At 43.5% G+C, this 23,365-nt stretch overlaps 1 protein-coding gene across 1 annotated transcript in view; it reads left to right on the plus strand.

The window, feature by feature from the left end:
• GRIN2A (glutamate ionotropic receptor NMDA type subunit 2A) overlaps positions 1-23,365 on the plus strand; it is a 433,921-nt gene that overhangs the window by 356,857 nt on the left and 53,699 nt on the right. Inside the window, exon 9 of the mRNA XM_055409472.2 lies at positions 6,481-6,641. Within this exon, the coding sequence (XP_055265447.2) occupies positions 6,481-6,641 (161 nt within the window). The remainder of the gene's footprint in view (positions 1-6,480; positions 6,642-23,365) is intronic.

Here is a 23,365-nt window from a genome sequence, read left to right on the forward strand (position 1 = left end):
TTAGTCATATTAGCATCACTTTCTGGTTCCTGAATCCCATATTTCATAGAAAAATGAGGTCCAGTTTACATTTTTTTTTTCCCCAGGATGATGGTAGAAATGAAAAGTAAGAGGTTGTTTTTTTTATATTTAAAATTTTTTTAATTTATTTTTAATTGGAAGATAATTGCTTTATAATGTTGTGTTGATTTCTGCCTTGCAACAAGACAAATCAGACATGATTATGTGTATAGATCTCCTCCCTTTTGAGCCTCCCTCCCACCTCCTAATCCCACCCCTCTATGTCATCACAGAGCCCCAGGCTGGCGCTCTGTGCTATACAGCAGCTTCCCACTAGCTATGAACAGTTCTGTTTTGTGAGGGTTCAGAGGTTGAAGCATCTGCCTGGGATGTGGGAGTCCTGGATTCGATCCCTGGATCAGGAAGATCCCCTGGAGAAGGAAATGGCAACCCACTCCAGTATTCTTGCCTGGAGAATCCCATGGACGGAGGAGCCTGGTGGGCTACAGTCCATGGGGTCACAAAGAGTTGGACACGACTGAGTGACTTCACTTTCACCTTCTTCCGTTCTAGACACTGTTCTCATTACTTGACAAACATTGTAGTTTTAGATCTTCCCATTGACCCCAAGAGGGAAGTACTGGTGAGTTTCCTGCAGTGCAGACATGAAATAAGTGGAAGCAGTAGGAAGGGAACTGACTTCTCTAAGACCCCACAGTCCGTAAGGGACTGAACCTGATTTTGGAACCTGTGAAGAAGAGCTCACACTTGTAACCATCACCTGTGCTGTCTCTAGATTTTAACTGTATTTCCAGGACTTAGACCCAGTTCTCTGGATGCCTAATCTGATTCAGTTCAGTTCAGTCACTCAGTCCTGTTGGACTCTCCGCGACCCCATGAATCCCAGCACGCCAGGCCTCCCTGTCCATCACCAACTCCCGAAGTTCACTCAAACTCATGTCCATCGAGTCGGTGATGCCATCCAGCCATCTCATTCTATGTCGTCCCCATCTCCTTCCGCCCCCAATCACTCCCAGCATCAGAGTCTTTTCCAGTGAGTCAACTCATCACATGAGGTGGCCAAAGTATTGGAGTTTCAGCTTTAGCATCAGTCCTTCCAATGAACACCCAGGATTGATCTCTTTTAGGATGGACTGGTTGGATCTCCTTACAGTCCAAGGGATTCTCAAGAGTCTTCTCCAGCACCACAGTTCAAAAGCATCAATTCTTCGGCGATCAGCTTTCTTCACAGTCCAACTCTCACATCCATACATGACCACGGGAAAAACCATAGCCTTGACTAGATGGACCTTTCTTGGCAAAGGAATCTCTCTGCTTTTTAATATACTATCAAGGTTGGTCATAACTTTCTTTCCAAGGAGTAAGCGTCTTTTAATTTCATAGCTGCAATCAGCATCCACAGTGATTTTGGAGCCCCCAAAAATAAAGTCTGACACTGTTGCCACTGTTTTTCCATCTATTTCCCATGAAGTGATAGGACCAGATGCCATGATCTTTGTTTTCTGAATGTTGAACTTCAAGCCAACCTTTTCACTCTCCTCTTTCACTTTCATCAAGAGGCTTTTGAGTTCCTCTTCACTTTCTGCCATGAGGGTGGTGTCATCTGCATATCTGAGGTTATTGATTTTTCTCCCGGCAATCTTGATTCCAGCTTGTGCTTCTTCCAGCCCAGCGTTCCTCATGATGTACTCTGCATATAAGTTAAATAAGCAGGGTGACAATATACAACCTTGACGTACTCCTTTTCCTATTTGGAACCAGTCTGTTGTTCCATGTACAGTTCTGACTGTTGCTTCCTGACTTGCATACAGGTTTCTCAAGAGGTAGGTCAGGTGGTCTGGGATTCCCATCTCTTTCAGAATTTTCCACAGTGTATTGTGATCCACATAGTCAAAGGCTTTGGCGTAGTCAATGAAGCAGAAATAGATGTTTTTCTGGAACTCTCTTGCTTTCTCCATGATCCAGCGGATGTTGGCAATTTGATCTCTGGTTCCTCTGCCTTTTCTAATACCTGCTTGAACATCTGGAAGTTCATGGTTCACATATTGCTGAAGCCTGGCTTGGAGAATTTTGAGCATGACTTGACTAGCATGTGAGATGAGTGCAATTGTGCGATAGTTTGAGCATTCTTTGGCATTGCCTTTCTTTGGGATTGGAATGAAGACTGACCTTTTCCAGTCCTGTGGCCACTGCTGAGTTTTCCAAATTTGTTGGCATATTGAGTGCAGCACTTTCACAGCATCATCTTTCAGGATTTGAAATAGCTCAACTGGAATTCCATCACCTCCACTAGCTTTGTTCGTAGTGATGGTCTCTAAGGCCCACTTGACTTCACATTCCAAGATGTCTGGCTCCAGGTGAGTGATCACGCCATCGTGATTATCTTGGTCATGAAGATCTTTTTTGTACAGTTCTTCTGTGTATTCTTGCCACCTCTTCTTAATATCTTCTGCTTCTGTTAGGTCCATACCATTTCTGTCCTTTATCGAGCCCATCTTTGCATGAAATGTTCCCTTGATATCTCTAATTTTCTTGAAAAGATCTCTTGTTTTTTCTATTCTGTTGTTTTCCTCTATTTCTTTGCATTGATCACTGAGGAAGGCTTTCTTATCTCTCCTTGCTATTCTTTGGAACTCTGCATTCAGATGCTTATATCTTTCCTTTCCTCCTTTGCTTTTCGCCTCTCTTCTTTTCATAGCTATTTGTAAGGCCTCCTCAAACAGCCATTTTGCTTTTTTGCATTTCTTTTCCATGGGGATGGTCTTGGTCCCTGTCTCTTGTACAACATCACGAACCTCCGTCCAGAGTTCATCAGGCACTCTATCAATCAGATCTAGTCCCTTAAATCTATTTCTTACTTCCATTGTATAATCATAAGGGATTTGATAGGTCATATCTGAGTGGTCTAGTGGTTTTCCCTACTTTCTTCAATTTAAGTCTGAATTTGGCAATAAGGAGTTCATGATCTGAGCCACAGTCAGCTCCTGGTCTTGTTTTTGCTAACTGTATACAGCTTCTCCATCTTTGGCTGCAAAGAATAGAATCAATCTGATTTTGGTGTTGACCATCTGGTGATGTCCATGTGTAGAGTCTTCTCTTGTGTTGTTGGAAGAGGGTGTTTGCTATGACCAGTGCGTTCTCTTGACAAAACTCTATTAGTCTTTGCCCTGCTTCATTCCGTGCTCCAAGGCCAAATTTGCCTGCTACTCCAGGTGTTTCTTGACTTCCTACTTTTGCATTCCAGTCCCCTATAATGAAAAGGACATCTTTTTTGGGTGTTAGTTCTAGAAGGTCTTGTAGGTCTTCATAGAACCATTCAACTTCGGCTTCTTTGGCATTACTGGTTGGGGCACAGGCTTGGAAGATTACCCCAAACACTGAAGGTGTGAGCAGATGTCAGAGAGGAAGAAAACCTTTCTCTCTCCTTCTGGACTCTTCTGCCTGGTTTAGAATTAAATTGACGTGAGAGAGACCAACAGGAGAAAATCTAATTTAATTTTGTGTGTATGGGAACCCCCTCCCACCCCCCTCCATCTTACATGAGAGGTTCAGAGACAGAAAGATAAAATCAGGAAGAAGTGCCATCCCAAACTAAGGAGTCGAGTAGGAGCCTGGGGCTGTAGAGGGAGGTGGGTGATTCACAGGATGATGAGTAGAGCAGATGTTCAGTAATTAAATGTTTGCCTGTCATAGGTCATAAAATGTGATTTCTGTTAATCATTCTTCTTATGGGCAAGACCCCCCAATTTAAATTCTTTAAGGGAAGGGGGAAAAGTTTCTCTTGAGCCCATGGGATCTCGAATGCCTTCAACTCAAAATAATTCACATGTCAATTTGGCGTATCTGGGGGAGGGATAAATTAGGAGCTTGGGATTAGCAGATACAAACTGCTGTATGTAAAACATTAACAGCAAATCTTACTGTATAGCACAGGGAACTGGGTTAAACATCTTGTAATAAACTATAATGGAAAAGAATATGTATGTATGACTGAATCACTTTGCTGTACACGAGAAGCTCACACAATATTGTAAATCAATTCCACTTCAATAGAAAAGAATTTTTTAAAGAATGGAAAAATCAGGACCAGACAGCTTCACTGGTAAATTTTACCAGTTTAAAGAAGAATTAACACCAATCCTTCTCAAACTCTTCAGAAAAATAGAGAGTAAGGGAACACTTCCTAACTTATTCTATGAAGCCAGTATTTTTCCTTGATACTAAAGTAAACAAAGATATCACAAGGAGAAAAAAATGATGGGCCAATATCTTTTTTTAATTGGAGTATAGTTGCTTTGGGTCTTCCCAGGTGGCTCAGTGGTAAAGAACCTGCCTGCAGGAGGTTAAATGCAAGAGATGAGAGATGTGGGTTTGATCCCTGGGTTGGGAAGATCCCCTGGAGTAGGAAGTGGCACCCCACTCTAGTATTCTTGCCTGGGAAATTCCATGGGCAGGGGAGCCTGGCGAGCTACAGTCAGTGGGGTCACAAAGAGTCAGACAGGACTGAGCGACTGAGCACAAGCACGTTGTTGCTTTACATTGTTGTGTTCGTTTCCCCTGCACAGCAGAGTGAGTCAGCTCTGTATACACGTATCCCGCCTTCCCTGGGGTTCCTTCCCATTTAGGCCACCACAGAGCATCGAGCAGAGTTCCCTGTACTGCACAGTAGCTTCTCATTAGTCATCTGTTTCACACATAGCACTGTATGTGTCAATCCCAGTCTCCCAATCCATCCCACCCTCCCCATCCTCCCTTGGTGTCCATACATTTGTTCTCTACATCTTTTTAAAATATCGATGCAAAAATCCTCACTAAGATACTAGCAACCCAAATCGAGAAGGAGCATATAAAAAGAATAATGTCATGACCAAATGAAATTTATCCAAAGAACGTGTGGATGATTAAACATATGAAAATAAGTTGATGTGATACACAGCATAAATAGAGTGAAAAAAATAACCACATGATCAAAGTGGGACATCTTGGGGAGGACTGTTCTGAACAGACAATCCCAGCCAATCAGGGAAGATGAGGGGAGCATGGACGGTGAGTCATCACGGAGGCTCGGGAGCCATACTGGACTTGGTATGCTTGGGAAGCTAATGGTTAGTATGGACTCCAGCTCAAGAAACCTTCACGGAGCCTGCCATTGTGCCTGGGATGGGTTGTTCGTGTTTTAGTTGCTAACTCGTGCCTCTTTTGTGACTCCATGGACTGTAGCCTCCAGGATCATCTGCCCATGGGATTTCCCAGGCAAGAATACTGGAGTGGGTTGCCATTTCCTTCTCCAGGGGATTTTCCCAACCCAGGGACTGAATCTGTGTCCCCACCATTGATAGGCAGATTCTTTACCACTGAGCCACCAGGGAAGCCCCTGGGATGTGTTAGGCCCTCGATAAATACATGAATGAGTGAATGATGGCTAGAGAATGACTAAATGATAACATAGAATCACTGTAAGGGAAGAAAAACGACTGTCCCCCTCCCCTTCTAGGTTCCCATAAAAAAAAAAAAAAGACAGATTACAGGAGAAAAACATGTATACTTCCCGTATATATGGGAGATACCCAAGAAAACTGAGTAACTCCCTAAAATAGCCCAAACCATCAGCTTAAATTCTATCTTCAGCTGAAGACGTAAGAAAGATGCAGGGCAGTGAGGGTTGGGGACGTGTGGGAGGGGGGAAGGAAGGTCAGTTCTAGGAGGTGACCAGGAAAAGCACAGTAAACAAGGGTACGGTTGTGATGCAGATTTAAGTCACTGCCTTCTACACTGACACGAGTTTTAAAGATTTAGTCATTGTCCCCTTCCAGGTTACAGAGAGGAAGACACCCTCATAAATGTAAGATTTTTGCTTCTTCCAAAAAGGTTAACTTGGACTCAGTTTTCAGAGTTTCTCCTGTGTCTGCTCTATCTTAAAAAAAAAAAAAAAAAACAGCCCCCCAAAAATCCATATGCCAAAGAGGCATATTTGGGGATGGCAAATTCTGCTCCCCTTCATCATCTCCTGATGGAATGTATTGGAAGGAATTGTAAATGGAGTCCAGAGACGGAAGTGATTGCTGAGGATCTGAGAAAATGTCACTGTAAAACTGATGAATGCGCTAACGTCCTACATTAACTCCAGCTCAACTGGCATTTCCCGGGTTCTCCCTGTGTCTCTACCACTAGGCCAGTCTCTCTAACGGGACCTGAAAATGCCATCCAACGGGCATCTATTGCACACCCAGCCGGGCCCTCTGCTGGGCTCCTGGGAACAGGGAGGAACAAGACAGACACTGTTTCTGACTTCCTGGGGCTCCCAGACAACTGGGAGGTGTGATCAGGCAGAAAGGAAGCACAAAAATGAATGGTTTCTTCTGTCCTGCGCTCACGCGTGCCGATGTTTGACTCCTGACACAAGGCAGAAGGAGGGCTGACTCTTCTTTCTCCTCCTGCTCTCTCTCTGTCTCTCTGCAGTTTCAGAGGCCTCACGACTATTCCCCGCCCTTTCGATTTGGCACGGTGCCCAACGGCAGTACGGAGAGAAACATCCGGAACAACTACCCCTACATGCACCAGTACATGACCAAATTTAATCAGAAGGGAGTCGAGGACGCCTTGGTCAGCTTGAAAACAGGGTAAGGATGGTTTTTCTTTTGCTCTGCAGGCCTGCCCATCTGCACGCCTCGGTGCTTGTCTGCTTCCTTGTTGTACTTTCTCAAGAGCTGGAGGTCAAGGAGGCCCCCCGTTGAGGACTACTTTTTGTTAATCTGATGAGAATCCAAGCCTTCCCTCTGAGTCGTGTTAAGCAAAAAGCAAATTCAGGACACTTTGAAATGCAGAGAACCAGTGGGATCTCTTAAACTGATAAAGAAGTTGGCCCAACTCAGTGGGATTATTTTAGCCATAGGAAGATCTAAGGAGATGGAGTTTATGTAAAGTGGTGAAAACAAAGTGCTGTCGTTTTTTATCTGATTTTAGGTAGGAGTTTATAAGGTGTAGCCTTCTGTAGAAGAGTGTCACATTGGAGAAGGAGAAAGGAAATATGGAGAGAAAAGCAGTGAGAACTCAGCCTCTCTAGAGGCACAGGGAACATTCTCGTCTACCTGTTGGCATTGTGGAAGTTAGCAGATGCAAAATAATTGAGGCTGTAAACAGAAGACCTGTTTTGTGACCTCTGACAATTAATCAATCACCCTCAGTCTCATACATGAGGTAGGAATAATGATAAAACCTAATTCGTAGGGGTTTTATGAGGATTAAGAGGAAATTTACTGTAAAGCATTTCAGGTAGTGCCTGGCACTGAAATGGGACCTAATTGCTAGTGTTATTTGGTGTAAAGGTTAAATTCTATTCCTTGGACTCTTCAACTTTTTGAAAAGTCAGGGATGTGTGAAATGTGTTTTGGAAAGGATTCCATTAAAAATAATTGTTTTAAATGATGGGATTGTTTAAAGAGGAAATTTTTGCTTATCCAGAAAATTAACTTACGTGGACCATCTCAGCTCTCAGGAATTCTGAAGTAAAATGGGCTGCAATGTATTCTCTTGCAGATTAACACACAGCCTCTTTCCCTTGGCTATACCTGCATTAAGAAGGTCTTGCTGCTGCTTTTTTTCCGATGGGGCAGAGGGACCCCTCTAAACCATCATGCCCGGATCTCTGCATCATTTCCAGGAGCTGTGGCCAATGGCCTTTTGTCTTTCAGTCTCCTTAGGATCTCTTGGTATCTCAGCAGGGACTGGGAGAGCATTTATTTAGAAGTCGAGCCTATTGCTTATCCAAAACTCATTCACACATGCTCATGACTTTTTAAAAACTTACTGTAAGGCATAGCAAAAATTCAGAAAATGTGCAAGTATTAAATATGCAACTCAATGACTTTGTCCAGCTGACCTAACCGTCCAGACCCCTCAGCCCTCCCACCCCCACCTCCTCTCCCTCCTCTGGTCAGTAACTTTTCTTGCTGCTGACTCGATGCCAGCCCCTGTATGCCAGCTGTTGCCCCGGACTACAGTACTTTTCAAGGTACTGTCCTGTAAGATTAGAAATGTTTTCTTTATTTTTTGTGCTTGTTTGTTTTTTATGCATTATTTGCACAAAAAGTATTATAAACCTATTACAGTACAGTACTATGTAGCCAATTGAGTTAGCTGGGGACTAAGCTAACTTTGTTGGACTTACAAACAAATTGGACTTAACGAACTCTGGGAATGGAACTTGTTCGTACATAGGGGACTTACTGTACTGTCTTCCATCTACCATCCTCACTTCTAAAACCATAGATTCTTTTGCCCTGTTATTCTAACATATAATGAAATCAAAACATACGTTTTCTTTTTGGATTGCCCTTTTTCTGGCTCACCATTCTTATAGTGGGATCACTGCATGTCTTTCCGGTTCTTTCATTCTCATTGCTACGCAGCATTTTTGGTGTGGGGACATACCACAATGCACACATCTCTTCTAACCGTGATGGATGTTGGGGTGGTGTTCCACGTGGAGCTATATGAATAAAGCTCCTTAGGGCTTTTTCCTACATGTCTTGTTGCACAAGTGGATACATTTTCCTTGTTATATACCTAACATTGGAGTTGCCAAACTATAGAATGTGGGATATTCACTTTCGGTAGATATCAGAAAAGACAGATTTTTGATGACTTTCCAGCTTAGCCATAGGCATGAGTTTTTATTTGTTTGTTTCCACTGTTGTATTTTCATCAATATGTACTGTTATTCTCAATAGACCATGAGGATAAATGTGAGGACAATAGTTAGTAACAATGGTTGAAGGCCGACTGGTCTTCTCTTCATCTGTCACCCAGAGGACAAAATAGGTTTTGTTTTTTTTTTTTCTTTTTCCTTTTCAATTATTTTTAATAATGCAAACAAAAGAGTAGAGATATACAAACCATTCCTGGCCATAAATTGTACGAATTGTTCTCAGGAAGCCATATAATGATTATAACATCCATCTTAGCAAACTTGGGCAGATGGTGGGTTTACTCTACATTCTCTCTCCAGAGAGGGGAATGCATGACATTGTTACTATAAACTCAGAAACTAGAGCTAAAGGGGTGTGTCTTTTTTTTTTTTTTTTAAAAGAAATAAACTACATACAATGTTACAGGTGAGGGCACCTCTGCTTATACTTGGAGATTCTGTCTCAGTGGAGTTAATATTAGGGGAAATCACAGGCTTCTCAGATAATTATTTAAATCAAATTTTGAATAGATGGTACATTTACACAATTCAAAAATAAAAAATTAAACAATGGAGAGCCTTCCTTCCACACTGTGCCTTTTTGCCTAGTACCATCTGTGCGTGCTAATTTGTTTCAGTCATGTGACTCTTTGCAACCCCATGGACTGTAGCCCACCAGGCTCCTCTGTCCATGGGATTCCCCAGGCAAGAATACTGGCGTGGGTTACAATTTCCTCCTCCAGGGGATCTTCCTGATCCATGGATCAAACCCACGTCTCCTACGTCTCATGCATTGGCAGGCATGTTCTTTACTGCTATACCGTCACCTGGGAAGCCCCAGTACCCTACGAAGTAATCACCTTACTGCTTTTCCTGTGTATCCTTCCAGATCTTTATCAAAGCATAAACAGCTGCAGAGATTTTTTTTTTTTTTTTTACAGATTTATAGTTTCTTTGTGTGAGTGTGCCATATGGTATTTCATCAGTCCCCTACTGATGGATATTTAGGATATCATTTTTTTGTTGTTGCAGACAATATTATAGAGAATATCCTTACATGTGCGTCATGTCCAATGTAGGAGAAATTTCTCAGATTGCTGGGTCAAAGACTACACACATAGTTGTGATTTTGACAAACTGACCAATTTCCCTCCCAAGGAAATTCACATCTATCCCCCTCTCTATAAGCGAACCTGTCTCCCCAAAGTCTTTGCCAACACAGTATGTCATCAATCTTTGAAAATTTTGCAGAAATAATAGGTAAAACATGTGCCAACATTTTAATTTGCACCATTTTTATTATCTGTAAATTTTTTACCAAACGTAATTTAAAACTTTCTCCAATTACTTTTTTAAAAACATTCATTATTTCTTTCTCTTGTTTTGATGATCTTTTCTTGTTAATTCGCCTATTAGAGAAATGAGCCCTTTATTTGTGGTGTTATTACAAATGTTTGTCCCAGTTTTCCGTTGTTGTTACTTTATCTTTTGATCTTACAGATATTTTTTTTCCTGTGGAGATTTATATTTTCTTTAGTCACACTCATCAATCTTTTTTTTTTCATCACTTCTGGATTTTGAGTTGTAATTCAAAAATCCTTTTCACTCAGATATAAAATAGGTTTATCCTCTTTTATTTTGGTTGCATTTTTAATATTTGTAACTTTTCTTGGTCTAAAGTTATGAGAGGATGGTAAACAAACTGCCTGCAATTCAGGAGACCTGGATTCCATCCCTGGGTCAGGAAGATCCCCTGGAGAAGGGAGGTGGGTTTCCACTCTAGTGTTCTTTCCTAGAGAATTCCATGGATAGAGGAGCCTGGCAGGCTGCAGTCCATGGGGTCACAAAGATGACTCCAACTCCTCAGATGATTGTGAGAACTAAATTTGAGAACTGCCATCACCAAACTGCACCAAGGTCTGACAAACTCTGTGTTGATCTTATCCGCTCATCATCCCATTATGAGACTTCTGTCTTTCAAGTGTCTGCCTCACCACACTGAATTGCCTTTTCCCTTTCCCATCTCACTTTCTTTTTAAATTTTTCATTTTGAAATACATTACTTTAAAATACAATAATGTAAAATAATTAGCCTCCAATTAAAATAAATTAAAAAAATAAAATAGGAAATGTATTATGAAATTATTTTACAAGAGTAAATATCATCAGGTTATGCAGTTTAAGGAATAATAAACTCCTCGTGTAATAATAATAATAAAATAAATCCCAGCTTTAAAAATAAACAGACATTCCCTTCCTTCCCTATGTATAGCATCTCTACAAGTTTCTCCTCTCAAAAGGTACAGGGAGGTGCCCTATATGCTTCTAGATTGTTGGATTTCAGGATATTCCCTTTATGCTACCCCAAATATGCTAAAATCTAGTGAGGCTTGGCTTAAAAAACCCAGAGCAAGTAGCTCAGCTGCTGGGTCCCGCCCCTCCACCCACAAGTCTCAGTGACATCTGTGGTTTAGTGATTATATGTACGTATACAGCAGGGTCACTGAAACGGGGAGGCTCCTTTATGAACTGTAACTTACTAGAAGAGTCTGGAACACAAGAGGGACCTTGGATTATGGTTAAACAAGAGTCCCAGCTCAGTCTGAGTCTGGGCTCTATCGTTAGATAACTGTGACCTTGGACAAGTCATGTCACCTCTCTGAGCCTCAATTTCCCCATCTAAAGACTAAAAGGGCTGGATTCTTCAGTCTCTGAAATAATTCTGAGATTCTTTTACTTGTGTCAGCACTTGAATACTTCTTTGCTGCTGCTGCTGCTGCTGCTAAGTCGCGTCAGTTGCATCCGACTCTGTGCGACCCCGTAGACGTCAGCCCACCAGGCTCCCCTGCCCCTGGGATTCTCCAGGCAAGAACACTGGAGTGGGTTGCCGTTTCCTTCTCCAATGCATGAAAATGAAAAGTGAAAGTGAAGTCGCTCAGTCGTGTCCAACTCTTAGCGACCCCATGGACCACAGCCCACCAGGCTCCTCCATCCATGGGATTTTCCAGGCAACGAATACTTCTTTAGCACTTTCCAAAATGCAAAATCCAGGAAAACCACAATTATAAACGGCTGTCAGTTTTGCAGAAAGGATTTAGAATAACTCTCCGCAGCTGGGTGTCTCCAACCCTGGCCAGGGAACCAACTCTACCTGAATCAAATGTGTGTCTGTGTTAGTCGCTCAGTCGTGTCCGACTCTTTGAAACCCCATGGACTGTAGCCCACCAGGCTTCTCTGTCCATGGAATCCTCCAGGCAGGAATACTGGAGTGGGTTGCCGTTTGCCTTCTCCAGGGGATCTTCCCAACCCAGGGATCGAATCCAGATCTCTTGCATTGCAGGCACATTCTTTACTGACTGAGCCACCAGGGAAGCCCACCAGAATCGAATGGTTACTTGTAACGATGCAAGGTTTGGGGCTCAACACAAGATCTTCTCTTTAGTGGTAGAGATTTTGGATTTACATTTTAACGTGCATCCTGCTGCTCCAAGGTGATTTTGATACAAGGTAAAATCTGAGGACTACTGTTCGCAAGTTCAATAAATACATTATGCACATAAAGAGTAGGCCAGCCAATATAATCATGTAGCTTGTCTTCAGAATCCAGAATCACTTAAGAGTCTTGGGGCATAGAAACTTGAAACTAAGTTGTTGTGTCATTTGAAACTAAGTTTTTTAAGTGTCATGGTTTATTGAAATTTATAATAAATGGAGATAAAACATCCCAGAAAATATCAAGTAAATCAGTGAGAAAATAGGGTTGATCTGCAAACATTGACAAATGGGGTTTTCAGGAACAGGTCTGTTCTGACACCTGGGGGTCTTCTGAACCAAAGGTGGATGAACATTTCATGACCTGGTTTCTAGGCCAACTGGGTCTGAATCAGTTGTTGTTGTTTAACCACTAAGTCACGTCCAACTCTTTTGTGACCCTGTAGACTGTAGCCCACCAGGCTCCTCTATCCTTGGAACTCTCCAGGCAAGAATACTGGAATGGGTTGCCATTTTCTCCTCCAGGATCTTCCCAACCCACACCCTTGCTTCCTACATTGGCAGGCAGATTCTTTACTCCTGAGCCACCTGGGAAGCCCACCTGAATCAGTAGGGATGCTAATAAAAATGTGAATTCCTGAGCCACACTAGGCCAACAGAACCCGAATCTCTGGAATTTGGAGATTCAAATTCCGGATCTGCATTTGAATTCCAGATCCTGTGCTTGGGAATCTGCGTGCTTTAACAAGTTCTTCAGGTGATTCTGATGTACAGTAATCAAATGCGGGGCCCATGTGCTTTAGAAGAGGGAACTGAAGCTGAAATGAGTGGAGACAGATTTAGATTTATAAACGCTCAGTCATCAGAAGCCAATGTTCTCCAAGCGGTTTTGGCAAGTAGGCAAAACTGCAAGCATAGCACTTATGCCAGATTTAAATTAAACAATCTACGTTCTTACGACTCTGAAGAGCCTAATATTTGAAGACATAGTGGGATGGTTTATGTTTTCTTATCTTAACTGACTTTCATGTCCAATTATGCGTATATAAATTTATGGAAAAGTCCCAGTTTCCTTTAGAAGCCTCAGTCAGGCCTCCCCCACCAAGTCCCTTTGCTGATTTCATTTCCAGTCCGACAGTGTTGGGAAGCAGACAAGCATCTTTTGGCTTCTCTTACATGGAGTAGTTTGGAAGAAGTATTGGAAAGACCCAAACTGTGCTCAGTGATGTGTCCATATACTAAAAGGCGGAAGGTGGTCACATCTATTTGCAAGTATCAGAAGTGTTTTCATGGAAAAGGTAAACACTGAACCCCTGTGCTAAGGCCAGCATCTCCAAGCCTGTAGGGTTCAGGAGTCCCTGTTTTTATTGGCACTTCTGGTGACTCAGATACAGGCAGTCCCTGGGCTTTGCAAGGTTAATTCACTGAGTACTGAGACCTGGTGTTCTGTCTGGAGTGGACAGGACTGAGAAGAGGAAAGGTTCAGAAAGAACAGAGGCATGGAGGAACACATGTTTAGGTTTGGGTGAGGTAAGCTGAAAGTGCCTTTGGGACAACATCATGATATTTCATTTTTGCATTGATTGAAACCTAGCAGTCTGTGAGATGCGGCTCCAAGCACTTCACATGTACAATCTCGATTCATCCTCAGAAGATGCCAGTGAGCTGGGTACCATTACTGTCATTACTGGGTACCATCACTACCATTACTCAGAGCTGGGTACTACTATTGCTATGAGCTGGTACTCTTACTCCTATGAGCTGAGTACTATTGCTCCTGTGAGTTGGGTACTCTTACTGCTATGAGCTGAGTACTATTATTCCTATGAGCTGGGTACTTAAAGAGATGAAGAAACTAAGGCTCTACAAGGTTAACGAATTACCCAACAGGCTAGTTAACTAAGTACTTCACACTGAAGAATTATTGACTGTAGGAGTTAGGCTTGCTTCCCGACTTGTCAATGCCAGCGACACAATTGGATATATGAGATTAGAGTTCAAAGGAAAATTGAAGACCAAAGTTCTGTATTATATTATTGTGGAGGAAGAAATGTTGTGCCTCCTTTCTAGATTCTTGTGGCTAATCTAAGAATTAAATTGACATGAGACAGATTAACAGAAGAAAGTCAAATGGAAGTTTAATAAAATATAAACCCTGATGCTGGGAAAGATTGAGGGTGGGAGGAGAAGGGGATGACAGGGGATAAGATGGTTGGATGGCATCATTGGCTCAATGGACATGAGTTTGAGTAAAGTCCGGGAGTTGGTAATGGACAGGGAAGCCTGGTGTGCTGCAGCCCATGGGGTCACAAAGAGTCAGACACGACTGAGCGACTGAACTGAACTGAACTGAAACCTTGGAGAGACCTGGGAAAACCAAATAACTCACAAAAATGGCCAAAGACTCACCTTAAATACCATTTTCAGCTAAAGACAAAAGAAGGTGTTGAGGGTAGTGGTTTGAAAGTTCAAAGGGTAGGAAGGCACTTGCCATGGAGATGAAAAAGCAAATGTTTGATAAATAAATGTTTGCTGGGCCAGCAGAATCAATGGAGTGCACTCTCACCCCTAGGCCCAGCCTAGAATTCCCCTGACTACACTTAGCCCATGTCCGCTGCTGACGTCTCTGCTGATAGCTATAATCTGGGGACAGGTCCTCTGTCTTTCTTTTAGGCAGTTAGAAGGAATGTCAGAGTTTCTTCCTGAGTCTTTTGGGCCTTGATTGTTTCAGCTTGAAATGATCTACATGCCAACGAGATATTTTGGAGTAGTAAATTTTGCTCCCCTACAAGATGTATTGTAAGCAGAATACTGGAGAAGACTCTTGAGAGTCCCTTGGACAGCAAGGAGATCAAACCAGTCAGTCCTAGAGGAAATCAGCCCTAAATACTCACTGGAAGGACTCATGCTGAAGCTGAAGATTCAATACTTTGGCCACCTGATACTAAGAGCAGATTCACTGAAGAAGACCCCGATGCTGGGAAAGATTGAGGGCAGGAGGAGTGGGGGCAACAGCGGATGAGGTGGTTGGACAGCATCACCGACTTAATGGACGTGAACTTGGGCAAACTCCCAGAGATGGTGAGAGACAGGGAGGCCTGGCGTGCTGCAGCCCACGGGGTCACGAAGAGTCCGATGCAACGTAGTGACTGAAGGACAGCAACAACACAATATGTGTATGTACATGTATGTAATATGATGTATAACATGCAGATACAATATAACATGTATGGGTCAGTTGGCAAGCTGAGAGTTGATAAGATCCCAGCATCCTCCTTTCCATCTCAGAAGAACCTGGTCCTGGAATGCTCAAACTGCCAGGGCAAAAGTAGACCAGGAAGGCACGAGTACCCTCATTGATGCTGAGTTGCCATGCAGAGCAAGTTCTTTCAAGGGTGTCATCTGAGCACATTTTATTAGCTATATTTTACCAATCGAGCAGAATTCCACTCAGAGGGTTCCTTTCCAGCTGCTGAGTTTGAAAACAGGCACAGATCTCAGGGTTTGGTGAGCTGTTCTTCTAAATGAAATAGCATAGTCTCCAGAGAAAATCAGATCGACAGTGACCTGGTTTCTGAAGTCCACCCCCGCACGGCAAATACAGCTCAAAAATAATTGCTATCACATCAGAGAGTTAGCAGTTTTACCCTTAATAAAAACTCGAGAAAGCAGGGAAATCTTTTTTGTTCTTGAAATTATTTCTTGTTAAACTCCATTAAAACTATATTAAGGGATGTTCACAACCACCCATAAACTATTAAAAAAATTTTAAGTGGGGGAAGAGTTGAATAAAATGGGATCCGAATTCTGTAAGTGCAGAGACGAGGAAGAGGCAGAACGGAGGCTGAAATGAAATGCATCAAACATTATGAGAGATGTTGTAGTTGATGAAGATTGTGGGCTTTCTATCCTGTTTTACTTAACACGTTTTTCTGCAACAAAAGTGTTACTTGTAGTAAAAAGGAAACAGTATTTTTCTGAACATAATTCTTCAGCTCTTTTTTGCATTTCCTTCGGGCATTTGTCCACATGTTCGTAGTTTACACACAATGAACCACTGTCCTTGCAAACCTGTTCGGTTTCTCTCAGTTAAATCTATACAGTTTTGTTAGACAATTATCACATTTAATGAGTAGGTGCTATTTCACTGAGTTAGAAAAAGATTAATTAATTTAATTTTTACTGCTGTGTGTTTTCATCATACACTGTCTGGCACTGGAGGGCCCTCCAAGAAAACAGTTATTTCAGAAAGCTGGCTGATACTGTTACTGTCCCAGTTTGTTCAGACTGTCATCCTACATCATGTCTCAGACTTCTGTGCCGTGAACAGCATTGTTTTTCTTTGCTGTAAGGTGCTTTTATCTTGTGGACAACAAGTCCTGTAATTCCTCACAGTGCGCTTTTTGCTTGGGCTTCTACATAACTCAAAGCTTAATTTATGATCTTCTGTTAGCAACTGCAGAGAGCTTATGGCATGAATGTCTGCTTTCTGACTTTCCCTAAGGCCTTACCTGCTTTTCCATCTCAGAATTCAGTTCACTCAAATTGCTTTCTCCATACGCTGAAAACTTCTACTGCAGTTTGAATAACCTGCCTGAATTGTTTTGGAAACCAAGTGAGGTATTTCCAACTAAAGGATATTATTTACCTGTGTGCCAGGTACTGTTCTGAATGCATGGACTGAAGTGTTTTATTTAAACCTCATAACAACCCTGTGAGACAACAATGATCACGATTTGCATTTACAATCGAGGAAACAGGCATCGGAAGGTTAAAGAGCTTGTCTGTGGTCACACTTGCACCAGAGCCCACGCTTTGAATCATGACTTAAAACACTAAATATGAACATTTCTAGAACACTGCACAATTAGCCTGTTTCTGATTGCTCACTGTTATAAAAACCCAGAACTAATTTTGTCCATGCTTTAAAATGTCTCTTCCTCTCTTTGAAAATATTACGGCTATTTTTAAAATGGTCAATATTTCTCCTTCCATTGAAATGGAGAAAAGAAATGAGCTCACAGAGAAAAGCCAACTGAGCAAAGGATGCATTCCTTATATTTGGAGCCATGTGGTTAGGAAATTCTTCCTGGGGTGACTGAATGAGCAGGAGCTTCCTGGCAGATTCCGTCTCCTTGTCTCCTTAGGAATCATCTCTCTTGATTGGTTGCCAAACTCACACAGTTGATTTTCCAGACTCAAACTTCAGATATGACATCTCATTTCATCCTGATTCAACTCTGCCAAATAGGAGTTCTCTCCATTTTACAGAAGGTGAAACTGAGGCTCAAGGAGCAGAAGCAAATTGTCCAAAAGTTAAGTGAGCGACAGAGCTGGCACTCAGACTCAGCCCAGCATCTTTTTCTATCCATGATATCTTCCTCTCTGCTTGTCCTGACAAGTGAATGATCCCGGGAAGTGCTGGCACTTTTGTCATGAGATATGAGGGCTAGGACCAGAGAAGCTGATGCTCCTTCCCATCAGGGGCTCAGATTTGGAAAATCTCGGTCGTGTGCCTCCTCTCTCTCCATTGTGAAAATTGTGAACAAGCTCCCACTGACCCAGGTGCTAAAATGGTCTCCATGTTAAGACATCAGCCCTGTGTGTCCTCTTGTGCTATCTAGCAGGAGTGGGGGCAAGTGAGAGTTTTCCTGCTGCCAGGTTAGCTCTTAGATGCTGTCCACACCCTGTGGTGAGTGCCTGGGGCCCAGACAGTGGCCTCTGCCCTCCTTCCATCGAGAGAAATGCAGGCTGAGGAGCAGTAGAAACTCGGGCACCACTCCTCGGATTTCCCTATGGTGGCAGTTCCCTAGCACTGCTGTAATAAATAACCACAAACTTGGGAGTTTAAAACAACATTAAAACATAATCTTTCCCAGCTATTGAGTCCGTAAGTCTAAAAGCCAAGTGTCAGCAGGGCCACACTCCCTCCAAAGATCCTGAGGGAGAATTGTCCTTGTCTCTTCCCACTTCTGGTGGCTCTTGGCTTGTGGCAGCATCATTCAAATCTCTGCTTCTGTCTCCATGTGACCTGGTCCCTCTGTGTGACCTCCACATGTCTCCTCTTCTTAAGAGGGATGCTTCTAAGTCATCGGATTTAGGGCCCACCTAAACCCAGGATGATTTTGTCTGGAGATCCTTAACTAATTACATCTGCAAAGACCTGACTTCCCAATAAGATTGCATTCTGAGGTTCTGATGGATGTGAATTTTAGGGAGGGTCACTATTCAACCCACCACACTCACCTGGCCACCAGTGTGGTTTTCCCAACAGCATCTTCTGACAGGTGTCTGACATGAACACTGCCACAGAAGGCTCTCGCCTGGGGTCTGGGGTCTGCGGGGGAGGCCTCCATCCAGTATGTGCTTGGGGAGTGGCCTTGTATTTCACCCCAATGATGCTCAGTAGACATGGATGCAATACAGCTTATTGCATGTAAACCACCCCACCTCTGGGCGATGCGATCATTGTGTTGGCTAGTTTCCACCCCTGCTTCCTCATCTCAAACGCTTCGTTGTTCTCTCTCAGTGCCAGACGCTCTTATAAGCACTTACCTATAATTCTTCATTTAATTTCATAGCCGCCCCATGAGGGTTGACATATCCAGCGTCTGCACTGGGTACACAGAGAAACGATTGTCAGGCATGGGAGGGGGATAAATTTTTCCCGACTCTTCTAGTTTTTTCCTGGCTGGTCGAAGAATTAAATTGACATGAGACAGGTTAGCGGGAGAAAGTCAAACAAAATTTTAATAATGTGTACGTGGGAGAGACCCAGGAGAACTGGCTAACTCACCCAAAGGGCCCAAGCCTCACCTTAAATGCCATCTTCAGCTAAAGACAAAAGAGGATGTTGGAGGTGGGCGGGTTGGGGCTTCCCAGGAGAGGAAGGCAAATGACGTGGAGATGGAAAAGCAGATGTTTGGTAAATAAATTTGCCGGGCCACGGGAGACGGTGGGACACACCAATCTTTAACCCCTGTTCGGTCTCCCCAGACAGAGTAAACCCATGTTCTTTGCAGACAGCTCTGGTGGTAGCTCTATTCTGGGAACAAGCCCTTCATCTAAATTCTTCAGGCAGTTAAAGAGGAGGTAAAAAGAAACGTTTCCTGAGTCTCTTGCGTTCTTAAAAATAATCATCCTAGCTTAGTCCTCATGCCAAAGAGACGCCATTTTGGATGGCAAATTTGGCTCCCCTGCACTGCCTGTGGGCTTCCCAAGTGGCTTAGAGGCAGATTCTGCCTTCAGTGCAGCAGACGCAGGTTCAATCCCTGGGTCGGGAAGATTGCCTGGAGAAGGAAATGGCAACCCACTCCTAAATTTTTAAGGAAATTTAAATAACCTCTCTGAACCTATTTCCCACATCTTCCAAATCCTGGAGGAAATAGCTACCCACTCTAGTATTCTTGCCTGGAAAATCCCATGGACAGAGGTACCTGGTGGGCTACAGTCCATGGAATCACAAAGAGTCAGAGAGGATTGAACTCCTCTGAGGATTGAATGAATTGACTTAGGGAAAACTCCTGGCACTGTATCAGATGCACAATAGGGTTTCATTGATTCTTTCCCCAGTCTCTCACTGTTATGTATTTTCTGGCCTCTGAGGGTCCCTGTCTTTCAGTCCTGGTATGTGACAAGTTCAGCAGGATCACCATCTCTACCAGGAGTGTGTGGTGATGCTTAAGAACCAAGCATCCTGGATTCGAATTACCTCTCTGCTGACGGTCAGCTGTGGGACTTTAGACAAGCTAATTAACTTCCTAGACTGCAGGGTTTTTGTTTATAAAATAATGCTAACTACGATTCCTTCACTTAGGAACCATAACTTGGGAACTTGCACTTAGAACCACTGTAAGGACTAAATGAGACAGGCAGGCAGAGAGCAGTGTTTGGCACACAGTAAATATTCAGGAAAAGTCTGTAACAGAAAACATTCTTTGTAATATGAGCGTTTTAAATAATGTGCTGTGCACCATGGAACTTTTGCAGTAGTTGGGTTACTCAGATCCCAACCCTTGAAGAATACCTACTAAGAAACTCCATAAAAGATTGACATGTTGGCAGGAATCAATACTTTCCTGGGTCAGAGCATGAGCAGTAACATGAAGAAGGAATAGCATTTGCATAGCGCTTTATAATCCCTCAAGCAAATTTACAGTCATTCCTTCCTTCAACCAGAGTACAACCACTGGAAGAGATTGTTTTCCTGCTGGTCAGACGGGAAGTCAATGCTTAAGTATGAGCACAGACTCACCCACGGCGCCACAGCAGCGCTTCTCTGACTCCATACCCAGCCTGAGGACAGGCGCTCTGATCCGGGAAGCCGGTGGCAGCCTTGCCCTGAAGGCACGTTGCTTTGGCAGGTGGTAGATGGGTCTGGAAGTTCTGGCGCTGTGGGATGCCCAGGGCAGAGACCTCCTCTGGGCTTTGGTTTTCTGTCCCAAAAAATCAAAAGGTTGCAGCACATGATCTATCAACATCTTGGATGAAGTTAAAGTGAAAAGTGAAGTCGCTCAGTTGTGTCTGACTCTTTGTGACCCCGTGGACTTTAGCCCACCAGACTCTTCTGTCCATGGGATTCTCCAGGCAAAAATACTGGAGTGGGTTGCCATGCCCCCCTCCAGGGGATCTTTCCAACCCAGGGATCGAATCCAGGTCTCCCGCATTGCAGGCAGACACTTTAACCTCTGAGCCACCGTTAGTTTGCTAAATTTGGTGTTAAACGCAGCAGTAATGAAGAAAAGGGGATTTGCTGTGTCATTTTAACCTTGTCCTGTTTTTGAGGTTGTTAGTAGGCAAACTGTTTGCCTGCTTCCTTTCCTCTGATTCTCCCTTTCTCCACCCTCTCTCCCTCCTTCGAGAAGACTCTTGAGAGTCCCTGGGACTGCAAGGAGATCCAACCAGTCCACCCTAAGTTAGATCAGTCCTGGGTGTTCATTGGAAGGACTGATATTGAAGCTGAAACTCCAATACTTTGGCCACCTGATGCGAAGAGCTGATTCATTTGAAAAGACCCTGATGCTGGGAAAGATTGAGGGCAGGAGGAGAAGGGGACGACAGAGGAGGAGATGGCTGGATGGCATCACCGACTCGATGGACATGAGTTTGCGTGAACTCCGGGAGTTGGTGATGGACAGGGAGGCCTGGCGTGCTGTGGTCCATGGGGTGGTAAAGAGTTGGACACGACTGGGCGACTGCACTGAGCTCCCTCCTTCTCTTTCTCCCCTCCTTTGCTTCCCTCGTTGCTTGCTCCCTTCCCTCTCTTGCCCCCTCTCTTGGCTCCTTTTCCCCCTCCCTCTGGTATCTGAGTCTCTTCTTGTAAGCCGCCTCCCTCGTTTCACACTCTCCGTGTCTTAACCGCTTTCTCCTCCTCTCTCCCCCGACTCTCTGCTCGGTTCTTTCCTGTCTTGTCCTCTCCCTGTCTTCCCGTTTCCCTTGGTGCCTGCTTCCATCTGTATTTTTCCCCTCCTTCTCTGCCTCTCTCTGTCTCAGTCTTACAATACTGCTCAGAATGTTCTCAGTTAAAAAAATAAATAGTCACCATCCGTCTTTTTTACCCAATTCACAGTGAATATTACTGGAAGAATTAATCAACACAAATTAAACTGACAACAGCAAAAGGCACACAGGGTGAAATTTGTTATTGACTGCAAATCGTAAATGACTCAAATCTTCTTGGCCAACTTTGCCTCTCTGCGCAGTTTTGACCCAGGAGAATTGGACTTGATGGCCACCATCCCCATTAGAGAAAGCTCAAGATGGCAGAAGTTATAAATTAGTAAAATTTATTACGGCCCGAACACTGATGAATGAATCAAATCCCTATAAAATTGCAACACAAAAGAATTGATCCCAGTGAAAATAGTTTTCAAAAAAATTGGAAATAATTCAACTATGCTATGTGAGGCATTGATCTAGGAATTAAATTAGCTTAATGGACTTTGCTCTGAAAAATGCTTCCTTAGTGAAAAGGCATCAGGGTTGGTATAATTCTGACTTCAAAGTTTGTACGCATTAACTTCAAACTGTGATTCTGGGTCATTTTCTTAAAGTCTGTTTCAGACCATCCCATGCTGATGGCAGGTACAGTCTCTGTATGTATTGAGTGTCCCTTGCCCAAGCAGACACTTCCAAAGGCTGTAGTGCCTCATGGGTACCTCTTCTTGGGCCGTGAATGTGCCTCACCTACCGGTAGCCCTGTGTCTGGATGCTTTGATGGTGATCTGCACACCGTGGCTTCTCTGCTCACTGATGTCACCCCTGCCCCAGCCATCCCCTGGATTTGTACCAGGAGACACAATTGCCAAAACACCTTCACTCCCATTTTCATCCATCCAGTATCCAAGGAAATCAACCCTGAATATTCATTGGAAGGACTGATGCTGAAGCTCCAATACTTTGGTCACCTGATGCAAAGAGCTGACTCATTGGAAAAGACCTTGACATTGGGAAAGATTGAGGGCAGGAGGAGATGGGGACAACAGAGGATGAGATGGTTGGATGGCATCACCAACTCAATGGACATGAGTTTGAGCAAACTTGGGGAGATGGTGAAGGACAGGGAGGCCTGGCGTGCTGTGTTCCATGGGGTCATAAAGATTTAGACACAACTGAGCGACTAAACAAGAACTATCCAGCCCCATGAAAAAGCTGTTATTCCCCTATCTTGCGGATGAGAAAACTAAAGCTTAGAGAGGTCCCATGACCAGCTCTCATCTGTAGCGCTGGCCGAGGTAGACCTGAACCCCATCCACTGTCCCACATTCGTCCTGCTGACCTACCTGAACTGCTGACTGCCCTGCTCCTCTTCCTAACAAGGCTTTGATGAGCCCCCCCACCCCAGCATACAACCAGGTATCATCCAAGAGATGCTCAATTCTCACTAATGCTTTGCACTAGACCTCCAAAACATACACACACACAACACACATACACACACTTTGCACTGGACCTCCAAAACATACACACACACAACACACATACACACACTTTCTGGTTTCATTAATTCATCAGAACAAGTCAGTGTCTAAGTTAAAGACTTCTTGAATGTTAATGAATGAATAATTAACTTTAACTGTATAATTAGCCTTTAAATGTGCTGAGACCCCCCAGAGAGCCTCTGAAAACATGCACAGGGAGATGATGAGCTAAAACCGGAAACTTCTG

Source organism: Moschus berezovskii, chromosome 27 (genome assembly GCF_049115385.1).
Source record: "Moschus berezovskii isolate FMDL1 chromosome 27, NW_MosBer_1.0, whole genome shotgun sequence".
Classification (NCBI taxonomy): Eukaryota; Metazoa; Chordata; class Mammalia; order Artiodactyla; family Moschidae; genus Moschus; species Moschus berezovskii.